Source organism: Cnephaeus nilssonii, assembly GCF_951640355.1.
Source record: "Cnephaeus nilssonii genome assembly, chromosome: 14".
In the NCBI taxonomy this organism is placed as follows: Eukaryota; Metazoa; Chordata; class Mammalia; order Chiroptera; family Vespertilionidae; genus Cnephaeus; species Cnephaeus nilssonii.
The window spans coordinates 38,773,687-38,793,633 of NC_137085.1; the positions used below are offsets into that span (position 1 = coordinate 38,773,687).

General features: G+C 44.1%; 1 protein-coding gene across 2 annotated transcripts in view; it reads right to left on the minus strand.

The window, feature by feature from the left end:
• The window catches only part of PCSK5 (proprotein convertase subtilisin/kexin type 5), a 413,193-nt gene that overhangs the window by 90,414 nt on the left and 302,832 nt on the right, over positions 1–19,947 (minus strand). For both annotated transcript variants that reach the window (XM_079791288.1, XM_079791287.1), the window contains exons 21-22: positions 6,820–6,922; positions 228–364 (exon numbers count right to left, since the gene is read on the minus strand). In XM_079791288.1, the coding sequence (XP_079647414.1) occupies positions 228–364; positions 6,820–6,922 (240 nt within the window). The remainder of the gene's footprint in view (positions 1–227; positions 365–6,819; positions 6,923–19,947) is intronic.

Below are 19,947 nucleotides of genomic sequence, written 5' to 3' on the forward strand. Positions count from 1 at the left end.
CATCTCGTAGCTTCTCTCTCATCTCAGAGGCAGCGAGTCTACAATAATGTAAACGTGTGTCCTGACAGCAAGCAGCAACTTCAAGGTTGTACACACGCGCTAATGAACAGCTGCCTAACCTCAACCCCTTCACCCCAGAGATGAAGCTTCTGAGTCAGCCCAGACAATGTCCCTGGGAGAACAGGTCTGAAGCAACGAAGAACAAGTGACCAAACAGACTCCCTCACCTACTCCACAGGAGGTGCAGTTGGAAGGCTCGTTTCCCTGGCATTCTTGGCAAGTGTAGTGGCATAGATGGCATTGGTTCTTCAATGCAAATTTTCCCGAGGGACAGTCCAAAACGCAGCGGCCATCATCCAAAATCCTAGAGGAAAAGCAGACTTTTAGAGTCTGTAAGGGTGACTTTCTGGAATAGCCTTCAATTTTAGAACATGTGGTGTTCATGTTTCACTGCGCAAACTTGGTTTCATTGTTCCAGAAACAAGGGGGATGCCTGGGACTGATCATCTTGGACCGTGTGGAATATTAATCATGTACCCATCCCTGCTTGGCTTGAGGGTTGGACCCAACAGCAGCCGTGCCAGAAACTGGCTGGGGATGCAGTCCTGATCTGGATTGCAAATAAGCTATCCAGTGCCGGCAGAGATTAAACCCATATTGTAGGCCCCAGACAATCCCAGCCCACAGTTAGAGGATGGTCTTTGAATTTTCAAGACGCTAAATGGAACTTTGAATCCAGAGACCTTGGAGAAAATATCCTTCCTTTAGATATGATCATGCCCACACTTTGCAAGGCAGATGTCAGCTCTAAGGGCTCCCAGAGGGTAGAACGAAGCACTGTCCTGGGTTTAGGTGCTACTTGTAAACTTGGCCTATGCATATGGCAAGTATGTGTGTCATTTTTGCAAAGTTTCCTGAAGTATAGGGCACCACATTTCTATTTTCTGACCATGTTTTCAATCCCCTATAAGGGCATTGCAGATAAGTTAGCAGCTGAACTTCTAAAACCTTTGGTTTTATACCCATATGTCATGGCTAATATTTTCATAGTTTTGCTTCTGTTTTACCCTTGCAAAGTAATCCCAAAATCGTATGTGGTTAAGTAAATTGTATTCAAAATGTGTCCCAAGTGCAAGACTCAGATAGGTAATGTGAATAGATGAGGTGAGCTGGGGAGGGGGTGGGGTGGCTCAACCCCCAGAGTTTCTAATTCAGTAGGTCCACCAGGGAGAGAGCTGAGAAATTGTATTTTTGACCAGTTCCTGGGTAACATTCATGCTCTGGTCTAGAGAACATACTTTGAGAATTGCTGCTCCACCTTCTGCTCACTGATAGTCTGAATGGATTACTATGGAGTTTGCTAAATGACTCCTACCTAATGCAGGTGGTACCAAATGGGTGTCTTGTAGAGTGTCTTTAGAGTAGCAGCCACTGTGTCAGTTGGATGATTAACTGAGCATGTAGTATATACATGCTCCCAAGGGCATAATGCTGTATCCAAGCCTGGGAGAACTAAGGGCTACAAAAAAGGGCAGAGTTCCCTTTTCTCTCCACCACCCCTCTCCACTCAGACTGAATGCACATGGAAGGCCAGGTGTAGGCCTCATGCCACTTGTTCCTGGGGTGGCACTGGCCCTGTTTCCATAGGTAGAGCCAGCCTTAAACTGGGATAGGCATTTGAATTCCAGGCTTGGAGGAAATTGGAATAAGGCATGCTGAATAGTGTGTTACTTGCAGCCTTCCATCTTGTTCCTACTCCCTGAAAGTCTGTGTCCTTTGCATCTGTTTGGAAACAGAATAGGATTAAAGCCAACAGCATAAAACAGAAGGCTGCCTCACTCCTTCCCCCTTATCCCCCACCCCAGGTTTTGGTCACCCTACCCAGCACCACTGGTGTGAACAGTCCTCTTGGCCCCCACTGCAGTGCGTGGAGTCCAGCCCTAAACAGACCTGCACACATATCTGGTTGTCCATGTTAAATCCTCTGCACCATGGCATATAATGAAAGGACTGTGTTCCCAGCCCAGACTTTTAGCTGATGGCACTAAAGCCAACTTGGAATATCCCAGCCCCACCCTGCCTCTGCTTTCTGAGCTAGAAATTTTTCAAGGGATAATTTGGATGTGGCTAGTTAAAAAACAAAATAAAAAACAACAACAACCTCCCTTTAAGAAAAACTAAGCAAGAGCCTTCTGAGGTTTTTAAACAAGGAAGCCACTGGACGCTCTGTGAAAAGGAGAATGGGGCTTGTTTATTTGCGAGGGTTCATTTTCTTGCTAAAAGAAGAGGGGATGGAAAGTTCATCACCATTTTGTCCTTTGTAGAAAGGCATGAAAGATTGGTTTAGGGAGAAGTTATTTCTCTTGAGAAGGGCAACTAATACTGTCAATGATAGGAACCATTTAAAATCACCCAGAAACTGGGGTGGGGGTGAAACAGATGGTGTAATATTTTTTATGTGGGTAATGGGCTGCCTTTCTCACTTGAGTCCTTGATTTTAAGAAAGTACTAAGCACATAATGGTGCTTTAAATTACCTCCCTCTCCCCTCCCCTCAGGAAAGCACAGGTGACCTACCCACTTTTTGTAAGAACATACTTCCTTCTAAAGATGGGACTATAGAGAAAACAGTCATGCCTAAGTGCTGGCACAGAATTACATCACCCCCCGTGCCCCCCACCCCCTCCAGAAAACTTGCCAAGGGACTTAAAGCAAAGGACCACTTCAAGTGGCGCAGATTTCCACCGACACCAATAGATCTTCCCAGGTGGAGACAGATACCTTGCCCTGGGCTCCATGGGGCTGCTGAAAACATTTAAAAACCAACTCAAGCCATCTTTGGGATCCCCGGTCATCCCATGTGTGGGATTCTGAGACACTCAGGCAAGCTCATCGCTACAGGGGAAGCACTTCTCTCCCCAAGTCATGTGCGCTCTTGGCTTTTTATAAGCAGTGAACCATCCTAGGTCCATCAGGGCTCATGGAAAGGAAGAAGGCAGCAAAACCAAGTGCTAAAGCTGGGCAGAAGCATGCTCTCAACATTGGAACAAATTTTCCAGAAGCTCCAGGGTGTGTGTGTGTGTGTGTGTGTGTGTGTGTGTGTGTGTGTGTGTGAGAGAGAGAGAGAGAGAGAGAGAGAGAGAGAGAGAGAGAGAGGGAGGGAGAGGGAGGAAGAGGGAGAGGGAGGGAGAGAGGGAGAGGGAGAGGGAGGGAGAGAGGGAGAGGGAGAGGGAGGGAGAGAGGGAGAGGGAGAGGGAGGGAGAGAGGGAGAGTAGAGAGAGAGTGACGTGAACTGAAACAGAAGAGATGGCAAGTCAGGGTTAGCTGGTCCTCTGTGCTGATTGTTGGTTTGGCCTAACTAAAGCCATCAGAAAGGCACTTCATGTAACTTCTGGGTGTTTTAATGTTTTAACAGACGGAAATCTGGCAAAAAGTCTTCTTTTATTAAATTCATTGAAACATCAAACAAAACATTTGAGGTTGGCAAGAACAGAGGTAACTTTTTAAAAAATACATATTTTTATTGATTTCAGAGAGGAAAGGAGAGGGAGAGAGAGACAGAAACATCAATGATGAGAGAGAATCATTGATTGGCTGCCTCCTGCACACCCCACACTGGGGATCCAGCCCGCAACCCGGGCAACCCAGGCATATGCCCTGACCGGGAATCAAACTGGTGACCTCTTGGTTCCTGGGTCTACGCTCAACCGCTGAGCCACACCCAGCTGGGCCAGAGGTAACTTTCAAATGCTTTTAATTAGTTCCTTAAGTCTAATTTTGGGGCTGGTTTGGGAGATTAGCTTGGGCCATGAGGATCAGGGCATTACAGAACTCTCTGTGTTAAATAAAAGAGGCAAAAGTACTCCAAGTTTTCAATAGTCTTTAAGGATCTAAGCCCAAGGGTTGATGGAAATGCAAAGGAAAAGCTAGAAGATGAAGAGAGGGCTTTTAAGATGTTGATTTCCTGTAAAACAACTTCAGAGTTGAATTATTCTTTAAAATTTTATTATGGAAAAATTTAAACATATGTAAAATAAACATCACAATACACCCATTGTATTCTTCACTCAGCTTTAACAATTATCAACACATAACCAATCTTACTTCATCTCAAGCCCCACTAATTTACTCTCCCCCCTCCCCCCGTATTATTTTGAAGCAAACCTCTAAGTTAAAATCCTTTAGGGATGAACTTTATTCTACCAGGACTGGAGATCCAAAAGCTTAAGAATAGGAAGAAACTCGAAGAGACCACCTATTTTGGTTGTTCTGTTAAGTCTCCCCATGCCCCTGTCCCATTGGTCAGCATTCTCTGTAGTGCTATGCTGGAGTTGTGCACACTGGGTGTGCATCCCCAAGCCCACTTCTCTCATCTGCAAAGGATGTTTCTCATTGGCATCCAGTTAATTTCAGGCAAAGGGAAACACCAGAGGGTGGGAGGAGAGATTGGGATATTTATTCCAGCGAGAACCACAAATCTGCTTCCTCCTTCCATGGTTCTGGAGTGACTGTGTCCCCTCGAGCTCCAGTTTCTATAAGGCATCCCCTCTTCCATGGTTGCAGCTTTGGCTTCAGGCATACGGTGTTAAAGCTGCCCCACTATTGCTTGTCTGTGTGCTTCACCATCCCTTAACTTTGAGTTACCTATAAGAATTCATGAGCCTTGCACCTAACTCAGCTGGGCATGAACCAAGTGCTCAAGGCTCTCTTGAATGGACTTGATTCTACTTAAAGAAATACTTTGGAAAATACTTTGCTGCCCTTTCAAGAACAAGTAAGTCCACATCATCTTTCAATGTAGTTTCTTTCTTCTCATCTTCTCAAACCCACTTCCAGGAAAATGCAGATAAGAAAAGAAGTCGGGTGGTTCATTGCCATGATACAATGCTCTTTCTTGGACATAGTTGCAAGTAGTTGACATCAAGGAAGAGAGATGGGGAAAGAAACGGAGTGCTCAGGAAGATGAGAAGAAAATTGTTCCTGTGGAACAAGATTTCCTTAGGAAAACATCCTGGTTCAAGGTCCATACACATATATTTTTTTTTCTTCAAAAGCTAAAGCTTGGGCTGCTTAAACAAGTTGAGCCACCTAAATGGTCCAGGAGGTGTATATCTGATCTTGTACCAATGGGCTTAGATTTTGTTAAATGGCCATTTATGATAGTAGAATTTTTTTTCTCACTTCTGGTGAGCACAAGGGAATGATGACTTCTGGAAGATGTAGTTGCTTTATTAAACAAATGCTAAAAAGTTCTCTTAGTTTAAAGATGTCCAAACATGTAATAGAATTTGATTATTGATATGGTGAGGAATTAGAGGAGAAACAGGACCCATTTTCAGAAAGCTGTCTGTATCTAATAGTATGCCCTGAAACTGCTTTAAAGCAAATTCAATATTTAGAGGCATAGATATCTCAATATTGGAAAATGTTACCACAGTTAGCATTGAGAATTCTTAAGGTTTCTTTTGTGTCTCCCTCCCTCCCTCCCTCCCTCCCTCGATCCAGCCCTCCCTCCGTCCCTCCCTTCCTCTGTCCCTCCCTCTTTCCCTCTCTTCCTTCTCTTTTTGAGGGAGCTATTTGGAGAGCCAAGCCCATGCTATTGACTACACACTTTATAGTGTTCAATAAAACCCACATTTATTGAATTATTACTATATGTTGATCACTGTGGGGGAATAAAGAGACAAATACACCACAATTCCTGCTCAGGATATTGCAGTCCTGAGGAAGAATTAGATGAAATCACTGTTGTGTAAGGCAGAGGGAACGTCCATCTTAGAGATTCACCTGCCACTGAAGCAGCCTCCTCATCCTAGTCTTGGGGGAAACTCTGCTTCCTTTGCATTAAGCAGAGCAGTGATGAGGCCATTCAAACACCCAATCAACTATTGCTAAGTGCTAGAATCAGAGGAGCGTTGACTAAAAATACAACAAGATCCCAACTACCTTCATTAGTAGAAATTTTCAGTGTATTAGCAGAGATGCTCATCCCATTCAGATACTTGCTATTTCCTCATCCACTCAGCTATCGGACATTTATTGAGTGCCTACCATTTCTAACACTGTGATAGAAAATAGAGATACAAAGATGAGTATTCCAAGGGGTGTGCAGTCTGACAAATGAATGTCTTAAAACGTCACAGTTGCTCTTACGGAAGTTTAGGTAGAACACAGGGGAACATAAAGAGGAAGAAGTTAATTCTACTGGAAAGAGGTAAAAAATGCCTTCATAGCCTAGCCAGTGTGGCTCAGTGGTTGAGCATTGACCTTTAAATCAGGAAGTCACAGTTCGATTCCTGGTCAGGGTATATGCTTGGGTTGCGGGCTCGATCCCCGGTGTGGGGCATGCAGGAGGCAGCCAATCAATGATTCTCATCATTGATACTTCTATCTCTCTCCCTTTCCCTTCCTCTCTGAAATAAAAAATATATTAAAAAATGTCTTCATAGAACAGTTTAACCTTGAAGTGATTCTAGAAATATGAGTAGATATTTACTCAGCAATGGGGATGATGGTTGAGGGGTGGATGTGCAGAAAGGGATGAGATTCCAGGCATTGGTCACCACCATCTTCATTGATGAGAAAATCCCTCTAGTGTCCAGGGGACTGATTTTTGTAGTGGTTACTGGGCATCATGGCAAGAAGAGGCTACAGAGGTGGCCTGTGGTCAGACCCTGGAAGGTTACTGTGTCATGGAAGGAGTTTGATTCTTTCTCCTGCAGGCCCCACATGTGCCTCTAAGGTGGTAAGCACCTTCTCTCTCCATTTTGCAACCCATGAGCTCTCAGTCAACCATAGGAGATACTGAGAAGCTACTCACCTTGTGACGGGGCAGTCAAGGCAGTTTTCCTGGGTCGGCCCCCAGCACTTGGTACATGAGGCTTCACAGATCTGGCAGTGGCCATGTTCATCAATGTATTCCCCTGGGGGAACAAAATGCAGTTGTTTACTTCATTTCTACATGGCAGTGTTTCCTGGGCTGTCAGTCTGAGAGCAGCCAGATCTGTCTGTGGCTGCCTGAAAGCCATGGAGACAACCCAGAGAGAAGAGACCTTGAATGGCTTCAGTTGCCAGTGCTAAATCCTGACCTTATAATAACAACTGCTCCTCTCCCAGAGGCCCTGAAAGTTGGAACCTGAAAAAGTTATGAGGCAATGACATAATTTTGAATCTAGTCAAAATGTGTTATAAATTTTATAAGTAGAGAGAAGCCAATGGGGCTTCCGACAGGACCCCTTCCCTGAGCTCCTGCTGACTTCCCTGTTTAAGGCTGAAGGCTTATGGCCCACAGAGACCCCAGTTGTAGCCTTGGTTCAAGTCAGGGAGCAAACTGGACCCACCTAGGTCCTGTCTCATCACTCTGGGGAGGATTGTGATTACTTGTCAAGAAAGGGAGTTGAAGCTTGGCTGACATTGGACAGATGTCAGCTGCATCTCACCCTGAAAGAGTAACAATGAAGAGATAGCCAGAGAATTCTTCATTTAATTGGAAAGCTTATCTTTCCCGAGGAAAAACACAACATGGCCTTTCCACAGAAGCAAGTCCAGCCTCACCAACTTCTTGTAAACATTTAAGAAATTATTCCCACAGCAAGGATGGTAGAGAGAGGTGAACACTCATTGAAGGTGATAATCCAGTGATAGGTCTGTGGCTCATTGAATTCAACCCTCTACTCACACTACACTCATCCTTTGCTCCCATTGTCTTACAATAAATTGACTGAAAAGAAACTGAAATTCTTTCAGTCTGATCCAAAGAGCCACTTTGTATGGTTTAGAAAGTGATCATGCTCAGAAACTTTAGATTCCGATTTCAGCAGAGTCACAACCTTCACTTGCCTCCCACCCCAACTTTCATAGCCCTGTAAGCATGTCTGAACATTGTCAATCTGAGGTCAGCCAGAGCAGTGAGGTAGCAGGACTCACCAATGGTTGGTTGGTTTGTTTGTTTATTTATTTATTTATATGTTTATTTATTAAATTGATTGTGGTGACATTGGTCAATATAAACATATAGGTTTCATGTGTGTGTTTCTATGTTATAAGATCTGTATATCGCACCATGTGCCCACCACTCAAAGTCAAATCTTCTCCTGCTACCTTATATTAGGGCTTCCTTCTTCCCCCACCCCCTTCCCTATGGCAACTACCACACTGCTGTTTGTGTTTATAAGTTTCAGTTTTATATCCCAACATATGAGTGAAATCATATGGTTCTTAGCTTTTCCTGACTGACTTATTTCACTTAGCATAATGTTCTCAAGGTCCATCCATGTTGTTGCAGATGGCTGAGTAGTATTCTATTGTGTATATGTACCACATACCTATTGTTTAATCAAGTGGTGTTACTGGAACTCCTGAGATTTGCTGCCTGATTTATTTTAACTGTATGGAAACATAGATGACTGGTGAAGAATGGAGGGAGGTCTACTTCTCTGCCTTTCCCCATAATTTTACTGAATGAGTACATTTGGGTATGGTAAACCTTATATCCATAAATTGTCCACTTGCTGGCGCTAAACTACAAAAATGAGTGAGCTTCAGAGTGAGTCACCAGTGGGGGCAAAACATGCAAATAGGCAAGTTGTTCACTGCACAAGGTACCTGCCCAAATAATGGTCACATGGAGTTGGAAATTCATCCCATGTTGATTGTACTAAGCCATGAAAATGTGTTGGCTGCCTCTTTCTCTATTGGGGATGCCTTTCACTAATTGACACAAAGATGTCAGAACAGACCAGTTGGTAATCAGCAGTCCCAAAGCAGAAAAAGAGCCGGGACTTCTGTCTAGTAGGAGTGTTGATTTCAAGTTGGGACTCTCACTCAGTATAGGCATCATATTCCACCTCTTAATTATTGCCCTTGTGCAACCTTTTCTACTTTTGTCAGGAAGCACAACAAATTGAACAGTGTTATTATCAGTCTAGGCACCAGCAAGATAAAGAGCAGAGGATCTGGGGCAGACCTGGTAGGAGCAAGTAGATCTTGCCTACATTGCCAATGCTAATAATTTGTGTTGGATGATAGCAATGTATCTTTCAAAATATATGTGCTGAATGGAACAGGTATGGGGGAGGGTCACAGAGGCTTCTAAACCCAAAGAAAGTGTTTTCTAGAGAAATATAGATCATAGCTTGTTAAGTCATCTACTCATTCCATGTATATTTTCTGAACACTTATGTACCAGGTACTAGGTAAAATTTAGAGATATACAAATTAAAAAGATCCTGCTCTTGGGTTCTCAAAGGTATTTTATAAGAATTATTTGTTCCATAGCTGGTTTGGCTCAGTGGATAGAGCATCAGCCTATAGACTAAAGGGTCCCGGGTTCGATTTCAGTCAAGGACACATACCCGGGTTGTGAGCTCGATTCCCAGTAGGGGGCATGCAGGAGGCAGCTGATGAGTGATTTTCTCCCATCATCCATGTTTCTCTCTCCCTCTCCCTTCCTCTTTCTGAAATCAATAAAAATATATATATATTTTAAAAAGAATGACTTTTGAGGAGATACTTATAATCCAAATGCTGGCCAGGAGACTTCGCCTTCCTTGGACATTCTAGATTAAAGTCTAAAACAGAAGAGCAAGGGCATACATTGGACTCTGCTAGACCTAGAGGCAAAGACTGTTATTTTTCCTTGACATTGGTGCCTATAAAAATGGATACGGTTGTTTGGTTGTCCTAAATCTTGCCACCCATCCACCTTAATCTTCACAGTGTATTAGATCCAATGCTAGGATGGGATTTTAAAGTAAATACATCTTGCTCTGCTAAAGCAAGTGCTGCTTAGATGGTTCTGAGACTTATGTCATATTTACACCCAAAGCCTCCTCTGTAGTTACAGATGAGTCATGGTTAGGTCAAGCAAGGGTTATTCAGATATTACTGTGGAAATTTTCAATTCTCCTATGTCTTTTGTTTGTCTCTTCCTTAGCTTCCATAAGCCAGTATGTGGCACTGATACCCTGGCCTCGTGTTTCCTGGATCTGCTCAACTATCATGGCCTCTGTTGGCACTCACATAGATATACTAGTAATCATCTGAGATATAATCATCGCTTGGAATTGCCCCAACTCTGAGATTTCCAATACCTCCCTCCAAACACAACCTTCTTATGCCCCACTATGATAAGCTTACCCTTCTTGATCATCCTTTCATTCATCTTTGTATCTCCCTCTTGCATTTCTCACTGTAGTTAGGTCAAATCTTTTCAAGACTCAGGTTCCACCCATTCTTTCTCAGAAGGTGACCTCACTATCTAATTTGTTGATAAGATACTGAATTTCCCCAGCATCCTTTGTCTCAGTGTCAAAGTTTCTTCTTATCTTCTCCTTGACTGTTCATTTGTTGGCAACTCTCGATCTAGTGCTCATAATCTTTCCTCAGGATATTTCTCCACCAGGATCTCTGTCTTCAGTCTTTTCTCCACATCTCCCATTATCCTCTGACCTACAAAAGTTATCCTCAACCTAAAACCTTCCCAAGCACTCTTCTTCTTGGATAAGTGATCCTTAAAACATGTTTTCCCCTCCTACCATTTGGAAACAAAATGGAGACAACCTCATAATCTTGAAGCTTATGTAAGCAAGTCAGTGTAGGACAGCTTAACCACACCTCTCAAGTCTGCACGCCTCTTAACTTTAGAGCAAACTCTGGCTTTATAACAGATGAGAATAAAGGGACCTGTCTTAATTTTCATATTTATGTGGATGTCCAATTAGTTATATAAACAACTGCCCCCAGCCCTTGCAGGCACAAGTGTCCTACTGCACATTTGAAACAAACAAAAAAAGTCAGATTCCAAGGACATAGTGAAGTTGCTTTTTTTTTTTTTGGTTGTTGGAGCAGCAAATTCTTTTCATCTGTCTTTGTTGCACAATGAAGCTCAGTGTTTATGACAGGAGTGATACACAAAATTTTTTTAAAGTCACTTTTAGCACAGATGTCAGGGTCAAATATTTTGTTCTCCATCTCATCCTATAAGCTCTCCCTTCTGGTGTCTTCATCCATTATTATTATGTCCAAATTATCTTTCTCCTGTGATCAAAAGTGTTTCATTCCCCTTTTAGTTCCTGTCTCATCTCATCCTATAATAGTTCAAAAAACATTGAAGTAGTGTCTCATGAGCAATGCTATCTCAAAAGTTGAAGACACAACTTAAAAATTAATAATTGGGAGAAACCAAGACGGCGGCATAGGTAAACACCTGAACTGTTGCCTCACACAACAACTTCAAAACTACAACTAAAAGACAAAATGGACATCATCCAGAACCAGAGGAAGGCTGGCTGAGTGGAAATTCTACAACTAGAAGGAAAGAGAAAAGCACACTGAAACTCAGAGTAGCTGCAGAAGTGCAGAGGTCCAGAGGCGCGCACGCAGAGAAGGCTGGCAACTGAGTACGCGGCTGTCTTTTTCAAGCGGGAGGGAGACAAAAGCTCCCGACTGCTCTGAACTCCAGTACCAGATGAGACTCTGGGGACCCAGACTCATAACAGGGAGAAACGGGACTGTCTGGCAGCGGGCGAAACTCAAGGGTGGCTTTCTCTCAGAGGTGCTTGCAGCGATTACCGTGGGTCACTGAGACCTGGGGCCTCTTAGGGCAGGGCTGATGGGAAGCCATTGCTGTTTGCTCCGCCCTGAGACACTGCCCCATTCAAGCTGAAGGCAGAGGCTTTTGCATATGAATGGCCTGGTTCTTTGAATTCTAAACTTACCTAACAAACTGCAGCTGAGTCAGTGAGACCCAGAACTTCCAAAAGAAGGCCCAAGGCCCCGCAGCAGCTTGCATTGCTTCACAGCTGGGCCTCATCTGGGCACCACCAAAACCCCAAACAAAGAAAAGGAATCTGCAGATCTCTCCATAGCTCCTGCTGGGTGGCCTCAGGCAGAGGCTAAATTAACACCTCCTTGGAGATCCAAGAGCCAGTGTACCCAGGGGTCAGAGTGGGACCATCCAGATTACAACTCCTCAGATCCATAAGGGACACACTTAGGGGGCAGGCTCAGTGAGCACCAAAGCCCCACTGAAGCAAGTCTTGCCTCATAAGGGTGTCTCCAGCACAGAAGTTCTCCTGGCCTGGAGGTCAATTCCTCCCAGTGATACCAACAACAATCAAGACTTAACTACAACAAGACTGTGCACACAGCCCACAAAGGGGTGCACCAAGAGTGTCCACCTCAGGTAACTGGGGAGGCTGAGCCACTGGGCCCTATAGGACACCTAGCACACAAAGCCACTCTATCAACTCAGGGAAGCAGCCAAAATGCAGAGACAAAGAAACAGGTCACAAATGAAAGAAATGGAGGAAAGCAAACGACTGGATATAGAGTTCAAAACCATGGTTATAAGGTTTTTCAAGAATTTTCTAGAAAAGGCTGATAAATTTAGTGAGACCCTCGAGGATATGAAAAAGGACCAACTAGAAATTAAGCATACACTGACTGAAATAAAAAATAATATACAGAGATCCAACAGCAGACTAGAGGATCACAAGTATCAAGTCAAAGATTTGAAATACAAAGAAGCAAAAAACACCCAACCGGAAAAGCAAAAAGAAAAAAGAATCCAAAAATATGAAGACAGTGTCAGGAGCCTCTGGGATGACTTCAAGCGTACCAACATTTGAATTATGGGGGTGCCAGAAGAAGAGCGAGAGCAAGATACTGAAAACCTATTTGAAGACATAATGACAGAAAACTTCCCCATCTGGTGAAAGAAATAGACTTACAAGTCCAGGAAGTGCACAGAACCCCAAACAAAAGGAATCCAAAGAGGACCACACCAAGACACATCATCATTAAAATGAGCAAAAGACAGAATATTAAAAGCAGCAAGAGAAAAACAGTTAGTTACCTACAAGGGAGCACCCATACGACTGTCAGCTGATTTCTCAACAGAAACTATGCAGGCCTGACGGGAGTGGCAAGAAATATTCAAAGTGATGAATAGAGCAAGAACCTACAACCAAGATTACTCTACCCAGCAAAACTATCATTCAGAATTGAAGGTCAGATAAAGAGCTTCACAGATAAGAAAAAAGCTAAAGGAGTTAATCACCGACAAACCAGTATTATATGAAATGCTGACTGGTATTCTTTAAGACAAGGAAGAAGAAGAAAAAGGTAAAGATAAAAATTATGAACAACAAATACATATCTATCAATAAGTGAATCTAAAAATCAAGTGAATACAAAATCTGATGAACAGAATAAACTGGTGAATATAATAGAATCAGGGCATAGAAAGGGAGTGGACTGACAATTCTCGGGGGGGGGAAGGGGTGTAGGGGGTGCGGGAAGAGACTGGACAAAAATCGTACACCTATGGATGAGGACAGTGTGTGGGGGGGGCTAAGGGCAGAGGGTGGGGTGGGAATCGGGTGGAGGGGAGCTATGGGGGGAAAAAAGAGGAACAATTGTAATAATCTGAACAATAAAGATTTATTTAAAAAATTAATAATTATAACTTAAAAAATTTACAAGTTAGTGGTGTGCTCTGCTTGATCCACCTCCTGAGAACATTATAGCTTGTGTTTGTGTTAACGAGTCTAAGTTACAAATAAACTTCATGAAATCACCCAGATTAGTCAAGCATTTATTATATCATGCACAGCTACTAAACAAAGTTGAGAATAACATAATAAAGGGCTCACCTACTCAGAAGGGCTTCATTTATCTTCAGAAATGCTGTTCTTTCTTTTGTACCTCATAATATTTATTAGAGTCAAATTTGTTGTAGAGTTTAAGCAAATAAATATATAAACTAAATAAATTAATAAGCACTTAGGTTAGTATATTATGATGTGAATCTAAAACACTGTTTTTAGCAAGGGTGATCGGTAATAGAAGATGGGAGGAACATTTGAGGAGAAATTCGCCATTTGGATTTTTTTGAGAGAGAGAGAGAGAGAGAGAGAGAGAGAGAGAGAGAGAGGGAGGGAGAGAGAAAGAAAGAAAGAAAGAAAGAAAGAAAGAAAGAAAGAAAGAAAGAAAGAAAGAAAGAAAGAAAGAAAACATTGATTGTCTGCCTCCTGTGAGTGCCCTACTGGGAAATGAGCCCACAACCTCAGGCATGTGCTCTGACTGGAATCAAACCGTGACCGCCTGGTTCATAGGTTGACGTTCAACCATCGAGCCACACTGGCTGGACAAACATGAAGCTTTACAGCAAGACTCAAAAAGGAGGCATCCATTGATGGCCAACATCTTTACTTAAAAGCCTGTACCAGTGATATCTCATGGCACAGATAAATTAATTACTAAAATTCTGCAGCACACCAAAAAATATGCTTTTGCTGTTCTGACAACAAAAAACGGTATAATTTTGATTCATTTACACCTGACAGCTATTGTTGTATTGGCTAGTGTCATTATTTTTAATTTGACATCTAAGGGAAAAGAGGTCACTTGCCCCTGACTAAATAGTTAGGTATTGGGCATTTTAAAAGTTCTTGGGGCACACTGGTTGAAAATCACTGGTCTGCACAATTATTCAGCCTTAAAAAGGAAGGACATCCTGACACATGCTACAATATGTACAAACCTGGAAGACATTTACTAAGTGAAATAAACCAGTCACATAAGGACAAATATTTCCTGATTCCATTCATTTGAGGCACTTAGAGTAGTCAAATTCAGTGGGACAGAAAGCAGAATGGTGGTTTCCAGGGGCTGGAGGGGAGGGGGAAATGGGGCAAAATAGGGCGATACTGCTTAATGAGTACAAAGTTTCAGCTGGGGAAGATGAAAACGTTCTGGAAATGGATGATGACAATAGTTGCCCTACAATGTGAATGTAATTAATGCCATGGAACTGTAGGGTTAAAATGGTAAATTTTATGTTATGAATATTTTACTACAATCAAACAAAGTCTGCATGATGAGTTTCTTCCTTTGCAGGCCAAACTTAATTTTTAACCAAAAGATCTCAAGATTGTCTGCCCTTTGGGGATGGATCCAAAGAGTACTAGCATCTTGGGGAGCCAGTTTGTTTAACTGAGGCTCAGGAGACCTGTGAGACTAGAACTAAATGGATAAGTGTATAAAGCTTGTGATAATGGAGAGGTCTGGCAGATGGAACACTGTGCTGTTTCTTTTTTTTTTTAATTTCTTTATTGATTAAGGTGTCACATATTTGTCCTCATCCCCCCATTCCCATCCCACACCCCTCCCCTTGGATGCCCCAACCCTCTGTTGAACTTAAGCATTGGTTAGGCTCATATGCATGCACACAAGACCTTTGGTTGATCTCTCCCCCCTCCCCCCACCCTCCCCTATCCTCCCTCTGAGGCCCGATAGTCCGATCGATGCCTCCTTGTTTCTGGTTCTGTTCTTGTTCATCAGTCTATGTTGTTCATCATTTCCCCTAGATGAGCGAAATCATGTGTCACTAGAGATATACTTATAAGAATTGAATGTGCGACGAGCAATAATAGTTATGCTGACAGGCAAATGAATCAGTCTGTAGTGAGTTTCTTTCTGGACCAACAGTTCTTTTGAGACCCAATATCAATGTCCACCAGTTCCCTATGAGTACATGTCGGCACTGACCCCTCAGCTCTGGATGGTGGACAAATGGTGGTAATGCAGGTCCGACTCCCTCTGGTTTGGTCTCGGCCGGACCCAGGGGCACTGATTCACCCGGATCCAGGGGCCCACGGCCTCACCCGGACCCAGGGGCACTGATTCACCCGGATCCAGGGGCCCACGGCCTCACCCGGACCCGGGGCCAGGCTCACCCGGATCCAGGGGCCCACGGCCTCACCCGGACCCGGGGCCAGGCTCACCCGGATCCAGGGGCCCACGGCCCCCCCCGGACCCGGGGCCAGGCCCACCCGGATCCAGGGGCCCGCGGCCCCCCCCGGACCCGGGGCCAGGCCCACCCGGATCCAGGGGCCCGCGGCCCCACCCGGACCCGGGGCCAGGCCCACCCGGATCCAGGGGCCCGCGTGTGCTGTTTCTTTTTATCAGCATCTATAAAGGCAGCATGAGCATCAAGCAGCTCTAGTAGAGGTGTCTGGGTGACGGCTTTTCTATCTCAGCCTATCAACAACCACTTCCCCTTTTCCTCCCCCATGGGGTTTTCTGATTGCCAGGACATCTTTCTTAATCTTAATGCTTTTTCATTCTTAGGTGCTGGGGTTCACCTGTGGGCAGATGCCCTAAAACTCTATGCTGGCACCCCCATAGGTTGGCACTCGATCAAAAAAGGATGTATTGAATAATTGTGGGTCAACACACTTGTAAATGTTTAGCTTACTTCAGTCTGCACTTTGTTCAAAGATCAAGGAATTAAGAGCTGATACTTGGTATTTTCACTGTTATTTTGGGCCTTGACCTCAATCAGGCGGCTCAAAAAATATATCTGAAATGAAGTCTTGGCCAATACACCTGGCCTAGCCTGCGTGGGTCAGAGATTGAGCATCTGCCTATGAACCAGGAGGTCACAGTTTGATTCCCCATCACATCCTTGGGTTTTGGGCTCGATCCCCAGTATGGGGCATGTAGGAGGCAGCCAATCAGTGATTCTCTCTCATCATTGATAATTCTATTTCTTGCTCCATCTCCCTTTCTCTATAAAATCAAAAGCATATTTTTAAAAAATACACCTGAATACAGCGGTGATATAGCAATCACACAGGCTCCCATTCACTGACACCTACCGTGTTACAAATGCTGTTCTATGTAATGTTTAACTTAAACAGCAGCCCCTTTTACAAATGAGAAACTGAGGCTCAGAGACATGAATCTTACATGAATTCATTCAACTAGACAAGTGACAGAGTTGGGCTGTGACCTGGTACGGATTCACTTCTGCCTTGGTGCTCCAAGCAGCTTGGCTAGTTATAAAAAGATAGCACTGAGCACATGTCTTGTCTAAACCACTTGGTGAGGTAAAGGTATCAAAGGGAATTCATTGTGAAAACAGATGAACTTGGAGCAGGCTTATTGCACAAAGCAGATTTACTCAATGATTGAATATGCCCTCCAAATATGTGTTTTGTCTGATAAAAATGGCTTGCCTGGCAAAATTGCCATTGATTAAAAGGCAATTATATTTATCAAAGTGCGATTTTACCAGCTGCTTTTTCTGTCTACTAGGTTAGAAGCTTCTAAGAGGAACCCCTCCAAATTTTTTTAAATGAATATAATAATTAATTGGAGCTCTACACAGGGATTTTCTGCTTAAGTGCTGTCTGAAAACAAAATAAATTGGCTCCTCAGAAATAACTTATTACTAGAATTATAGTCACCTCTTTCTGGTCCCCCAATTTATATGAAAATCTAGTAGAGATGGATTGGTTCCCATATATCTAGTCCTCAAGAGAATTTTGCATTGCCTCTATGTTAGCGATGAGTCATTCTAAGTCTTAGCTTAAGGATGCTGAAATTAAAAAGGTGCTGAACAGTGGGCTCCAAGATCAGACACCAGAGGGGACACAAGGCCCGAGTGTGATTATCTGCAGTTAAACAAAATTAATTTACAAAGACAACTATTGAATCTGTGAGTGAGGAAATGATGAACACCCCGTAAGCAGGGTATGGTAGGTAGAAATGCATTTAATGCCTTTCTGAGGTGTGTAAAGATCTTGCCAGTCTCTATTTAGTGGGCTGTGTTTGCTATTCCTGTAGGTGAGCCTCGCATTTCTACAGGTTCTCTAGTGCACTCAGTCCCTCTACTTCTCAGGAGCAGGATTGCATCCCCCAGGGTTCCCACTGTTTGTGGTTGCAGAGGGACCACTCTCACGGGGGAAATTGTACAGGGGCATCCACAGTAATGGCATAGGTGGGGCTCAATACCTGGCGACAGGAGGAAGTGAGCATAATTTGATGAATAACTTGTTTGCCGTTTGGAAAACATCACTGACAACCTGAGGCAGGTTACACTTGGGAGACACTTACTGGGACAGTGAACAACTTGAAAGGATAGGTTGTTGGCTTGAGTTTCCGTGTAAATCCATGAGTGAGCACAGCTCTATCCAGCATTAAAGGCTGTATCATTTCACTATGGAGTGAGCACAGCTCCATACAGCACTAAAGGCTGTATCATTTCACTATGCCGATGCAGGTGAAACTATCGGGATTATGGCCCATTGAGCCGCGATCCTGACACTTTTGAACTAAGCAAGGGTCCTTGAATGTGGATGTGTTCCAGCCCAGAGTTCTTCCCAAGGAGCTTAAATGATCAAAATGTTCCCTGTGATGGTGTAAGTCCTGAAACACAGGCCATGAGGATGAAACTTATTATCCACTTTCATTTCTCTGCTGACCTAAAGAGCCTCCCTAATTGCTTTTATAATTTGCTCTTAAATGCTTCAAAGTACCGATGCGTTACTGTCCCCCCCCACCCCCGCCCGCCCCCCGCCTCTCCAGTGTCCCATGGGAGAGAACATCCTTCAACTACCTCCTCCTCTTCCTCTGGATCCACACACTGAAAGTGCTGACTTTACCTTTCCTCTCCCACACTCCCTTTGTCTTTCCTGGAGCCTTGCCTGCTGGTGCTAAAACATCCGGGCCTCATCACTAATTAGGAGAAAACAGATGCTCCTGGGAAGAGAAAAGAAGTTGCATTTCAAGGCCTATGGCTCCATCTGCACTGTAGCTGGTAATTGACAATTTAGCCTTCTATTGGGTCATCATTAACCACGAGCAGTGGAGACTGCCTTCTAAGACAGGTCTGCCTGGAGCAGGGCACCCAGAGTCCCTCAGTCCCTAGTGACCTGCAGGGGAAGTGTTTGATTCGGCAGGATGCCATAGGTTGTATTGGAAATGACCAAACTGCTTTTTAAAAAGCCGAAGTGTGGAAGTGAGGAAGGGACCGAAGCTTGCCTGCCGAATGCCAGCAAAGTAGGAATCCCCATGCTGTGTAAATGCACACATTTTGGAGTCATCCCCACCTGGGTTTGATTTTGGCTTCCTTCTCCAGCTGTTTGGCATTAATCAAATCACATATTTCCCTGATGTGCCTCTTCTGTGTATTGTGGATAATACTCTCATTCTCAGAGAATGTGGCTGGGATCAAATGAGGAAACAGAACCTAAGCGCAGTGGATGGCAGAATGGTAGCTGTAATTATCAGGTGCTTTGAATATGTCATCTCACTAATCCTCCAGTTATAAAGTGGGATAGGGGCTTCAGCTCCATTTGGCCAAATAAGGCATTTAAGCATCAAAACTTTAACTCCCTGAACATCCTTTGAACCTTGGTCTGACTAGATTCCAAATTGTGCTTTTCTTACCCTCGAGAGGACTTGAAGAAAATATCGGCTGCATATGTTGGTGGCAACGAGGCACCTGAAATTAATGACCGTGGAGGCTTGAGAACACAATTCAGCTGCAAAATGCAGCCCATGCAAGTCAGTCTTTATAAAATTGGCAGCCCCTGGGAGGAGCCAGCCTCCCTGCACAGAGCAAAGGCAGCGTTTCTGCACGCCGCTATGGAGAATTTCAGAGCCAATGGCGGTGCCCTTCTCAGGCTGCCGAGGGAAAAGTGTGTCGGCAATCGGTGAGTCCCTGTGAGAAGGGACGCACAAGGCTTCTTCCCTGCAGAGTTTCACTGGGAAGGTTTAGAAGGTGGGGTTTTGGCCTCACTGTGGAGTGGGCACCACACTTGGACTAACTGCTTCTCCTTCAGGTGAGTGGCTGGGAGGGACTTTGCCTCCTTACCTGGTGGGTATTGGGGCACATTGCACAGTTTCCTCTCTCTCAGCGAGGGTACAGCACATACACAGACGAAAATAAACATGGGGCAGTGTCATAGGTTGCAATGTGTGTGTGTTCTGCTTTGGGGAGGGTGGTAGTCTTGTGAGGCAAGAGGCTTTGGAGTCCCTCTATGTCAGAGAGAAAGAGCCAGTTTCCCTGCCTCCCAGCCTCCTTCCACACAGTTTGCATCCTATCCGAGCTTTAGACTCTGTCCAGAGCATGGAATGTGGGACTAGAACCTCACCT